Source organism: Uranotaenia lowii, chromosome 2, assembly GCF_029784155.1.
Source record: "Uranotaenia lowii strain MFRU-FL chromosome 2, ASM2978415v1, whole genome shotgun sequence".
NCBI classification, from domain to species: domain Eukaryota; kingdom Metazoa; phylum Arthropoda; class Insecta; order Diptera; family Culicidae; genus Uranotaenia; species Uranotaenia lowii.
This window is the reverse complement of record NC_073692.1, coordinates 82,448,317-82,452,015: the sequence shown is the minus strand read 5'-3', so window position 1 is coordinate 82,452,015 and position 3,699 is coordinate 82,448,317. Positions and strand designations below refer to the sequence as shown.

At 43.4% G+C, this 3,699-nt stretch overlaps 1 protein-coding gene across 1 annotated transcript; it reads left to right on the top strand.

Moving 5' to 3' along the window:
- The first annotated feature begins 552 nt into the window (after positions 1-552).
- Positions 553-3,198, top strand: LOC129748018 (peroxidase-like). The gene has a single exon (XM_055742466.1). The coding sequence runs from the start codon at positions 745-747 to the stop codon at positions 2,791-2,793; it is 2,049 nt and encodes a 682-aa protein (XP_055598441.1). The 5' UTR covers positions 553-744; the 3' UTR covers positions 2,794-3,198.
- Positions 3,199-3,699: the final 501 nt, after the last annotated feature.

Here is a 3,699-nt window from a genome sequence, read left to right as displayed (position 1 = left end):
TTCCCTATAGGTATGTACAACTAACAACAGCTTAGTCACTGCTCCAGACACTAGAAAATAACATTACATTCGAACGTAGCACCGGTGAGCTTTGTGTATCGCAGTCTGTGAGGCGTTATATAGGGAGGGACACAGAACATTAACTAAATCTAAGTTTTGTCACGTTCTTTGAGATGAGCTCGCACATTTTCCATTGATGAATGAACAAAATATTTAAATTTTTCCTGGAGAACCGGCTATTTTTTTACACCTCTAGGAAGATGCCGAAGTGGTGATCAATGGAGAAGAAGTGAGTCTCGAAATTTTACCGCATCCTCCTAACACGCGGTACGCCTCAGCCTCACATAACACACTCGATGCCGATAGCTGTTGCGTCTGGAACCGAGCGAGCGCGCGAACAGGCAGATGGCGATCGGCACAAATATGATAATTTAAAAAGTAAACAAATCCTCGAACGGAACCGATGGATGACTGATCGTTGGGCTGGGCGTCGCGATGCGAAGTTTTGATAACGTCGGGGTATTTACATCGAAACTGCCATCGCAATTCATCTGAGCGATCAGTTTCCTGCCGATAGTTTGATCGAGAAGAAGGTTTTCCTTTCGGCTAAGCAGCGCCTCTTGTTGGCTGTTTTATAGTGAAGGTGATCAGTTCTTTGAGAGTTGTACGAAAATTTGTAGAAACAAACTTTAAAGCGTGCGAGTTTTCTTCAAAGTGAAATCAGTTTAATTGTGCGATTACACGATGTCGTCCTTGGAGGCGAAGATGTTACTGCTTGCGGTGTGCGTAGGAAGTTGTACGCTGGTAATTGGAAGAAGCCCGGCTTCGCGTGTTTCCAGCAGATTGGAGGAGTTGGCCAGTAGCAAAAATTTGATCGATGCAGTCATGTACGGAGAGGAAACTGTAGAAAAATCAAAACGTATGGAAAGCTCGATAGCCAATTCGAGGGTTAAAATGGTCAAAGGGAGCGTGTCATACGCACAACTTATAGATGGTTACCCGACTCCGAACGCCCAGAAACAAGATTATGTTGCTAAAACAATTCTTCAGGCGACTTCTTATTTCGTGAACCGTTTCTGTAAACCTCAAGGCATTTCTTCCTATGAGTGTGGAATGTTTTTGGCTGGCAGAGAGTTGCCACCTGGTAAACTTCTAGGAAAGTGTAGGAACATCGTAGGATTCAAATCGTTTGACGATGAGTATAGAAGATTACTACCAGCAAGTTATAGTGATGGGCTTTATGAGTTTAGGAAAAGCGTTACTGGATCAGATCTCTCTCATCCAAGAAGTATTTCGAGTATGTTCCATGATTCTTTGTCCCGATCTAGGCAAGATATCGAGCACAGCGTAGCTTTGGTGCAGTGGACTCAATTCCTTGAACATGACCTATCCAAAACTACTGTTCAGAGTATGCACGACGGAACTGACATTGAGTGTTGCACCAGCGATCACAAAACGGTATCACCAAGGTACCGCCATCCATCTTGTAAGCCATTATCCGTATCTGAAGATGATACCTATTACAAGGACTACCTTGTAACCTGTCTGAACTACGTTCGCAGTGCCTTATCCGTTGGCAGTAGCTGTAAATTCGGTCCCGCCAATCAGCTCAATCAGGCTTCAAATTTGCTGGATCTTTCTCAACTTTACGGAAATCACGAATCAGAAACCAAACCCCTACGAACCAACCGTGGAGGAAAGCTTAAGTCACAATCGTTCGAATCAACTGAATACCTAATGGAAAACATCGATGGAAAGCTTTGTGCTACAAACTCTTCCCAAAACTCTATTTGCTACAGCTCAGGTGATTCTCGAGTCAATGTGAATCCTTACATCACCTTACTCCACACACTTTTCTTGCGGTCTCATAATCGCATCGCCAAGAGATTATCTCTTGTAAATCCCCACTGGGACGATGATCGACTGTTCCAGATGGCTCGTTCGGTCAATATAAAAATTTATCAAAACATTATCCGAGACTGGGCCAAAGCAGTTCTGGGCGACTCAATCAAGCTCGAAACCGGAATGAAACCGCACAAAGGCGAATCCAGAGTCAGCAATGAATTTGCAACGGCAGCCATACGATTCTACAACACGATGCTGCCTGGAGAAATTACAAATCTGGTTCCAACCGGTCGTTACTCGACTTTCCAGTTGAAGGATCTGTTTTACAAACCTAAAGATTTACGCAAGAAAGAATACTTTTCCCATCTGCTCAGTTCCGTGCTGCAGCAGAATGCCATGTCTCTGGACACAAGCTACGTTGACGATGTGGCTCAGCTGCTGTTTAAAACGAAGAACATCGGAACCGACGTTCTAGCCCTAGATATTCAGAGAGGGCGCGATCATGGCCTAAGTGGTTACACCAGTTATTTCCAGCTCTGCACAGGTCGTTCCATCAACAACTGGACCGATTTATCTTCTGTTATCAACGCAGTTGATCTTGAAACGTTGAAGAAAGCATACGCTTCGGTCCATGACATTGACCTTATCGTGGGGGCCATTGCCGAAAAACCTGTCAACCAAGACGCCACGGTTGGACCCACCCTCAGTTGCATCATAAAAGATCAAATCGCTCAATCACTCGACGCAACGGAACGCACCAACCAACACCACAAACTCCTTAATATCCTGCTAGCGGATTACTCCGCCGCACGCTTCCTATGCGAAACGGCTCAGCTAGATCAAGTGCAACGCAACATTTTCCGGCTACCTTCAGCGGTCGATAACCCAACGGTCCGTTGCTCACAGTTCCCGCCACTGGATCTCAGCGCCCTGCGAGAAAAACTCTGAAAACCAGCACCAATCCGGCTGAGCCAATAACACGCATTTACTACTTAGCGAAACTAGTTGTAGGACCTATCGTCTATCGATATCGCCAATGAGCAAAGATGACAAAAACCTGTTCTGCGACGACGACGCCATAAACGCCTGTCCCGTCATAACAAAAAATACCTAACTAGAAAGCGTACCAGTCAAGATGTAAATCTTCGCATGCCTATGTGTTAAGAATTTTAAAACGCTTGTTATTCTACACTGAAACGTGACGCGTAAGTGCTGCAATAAGGAGATGAAAACGTCGTGCCTTGTGGACACTGAAAAGACGAAGAGCCATAAAAACTTAATTTTAAGGAAATATTTTAAACAGTGAAAGTATTTTTAGCTCTAATTAAAAAAAATAAAAACCACTGAAGAATTCTGCATCCATTTCAAATCGAGCTCGATTGTTTTTAATTTATATTTACCAAAAGTTGTGAAAAATATTTACTGTTTCTATGATGACGCCAATCGGTGCGAGGCGTTGGTGCGATAACGAAAGTTTGGATTCAAGCTGGCAGCAGGCACCGGTACGGTTCAGTGAATGCGCGTCAGTAGATTACTCAGTGACCCTACTATATTGGTTCATCAGAGAGGTGCTGCTGAAGTTCTGTTGTTGATTCGATTTGTTTCTTCCGAGTGTTTTGGTTTGTGGGTGAGCTGACTATTTGAAATTGTATTAACGGGAAACAAAAACAAGATCAATAAGGTGCTACAGATGATTAAAAGCATGGAGATCAGAGCTTATAGATTAAATATTCAAATCATAAAAGCGTTGGAAGTTGAATCCGAATTCAAAATCCAGATTTAACTATAGTTATCGACGAGAAGTCAGAAAGTTTAAATGAGAACTTATAACATAACATGGGAAATCACGAAGAT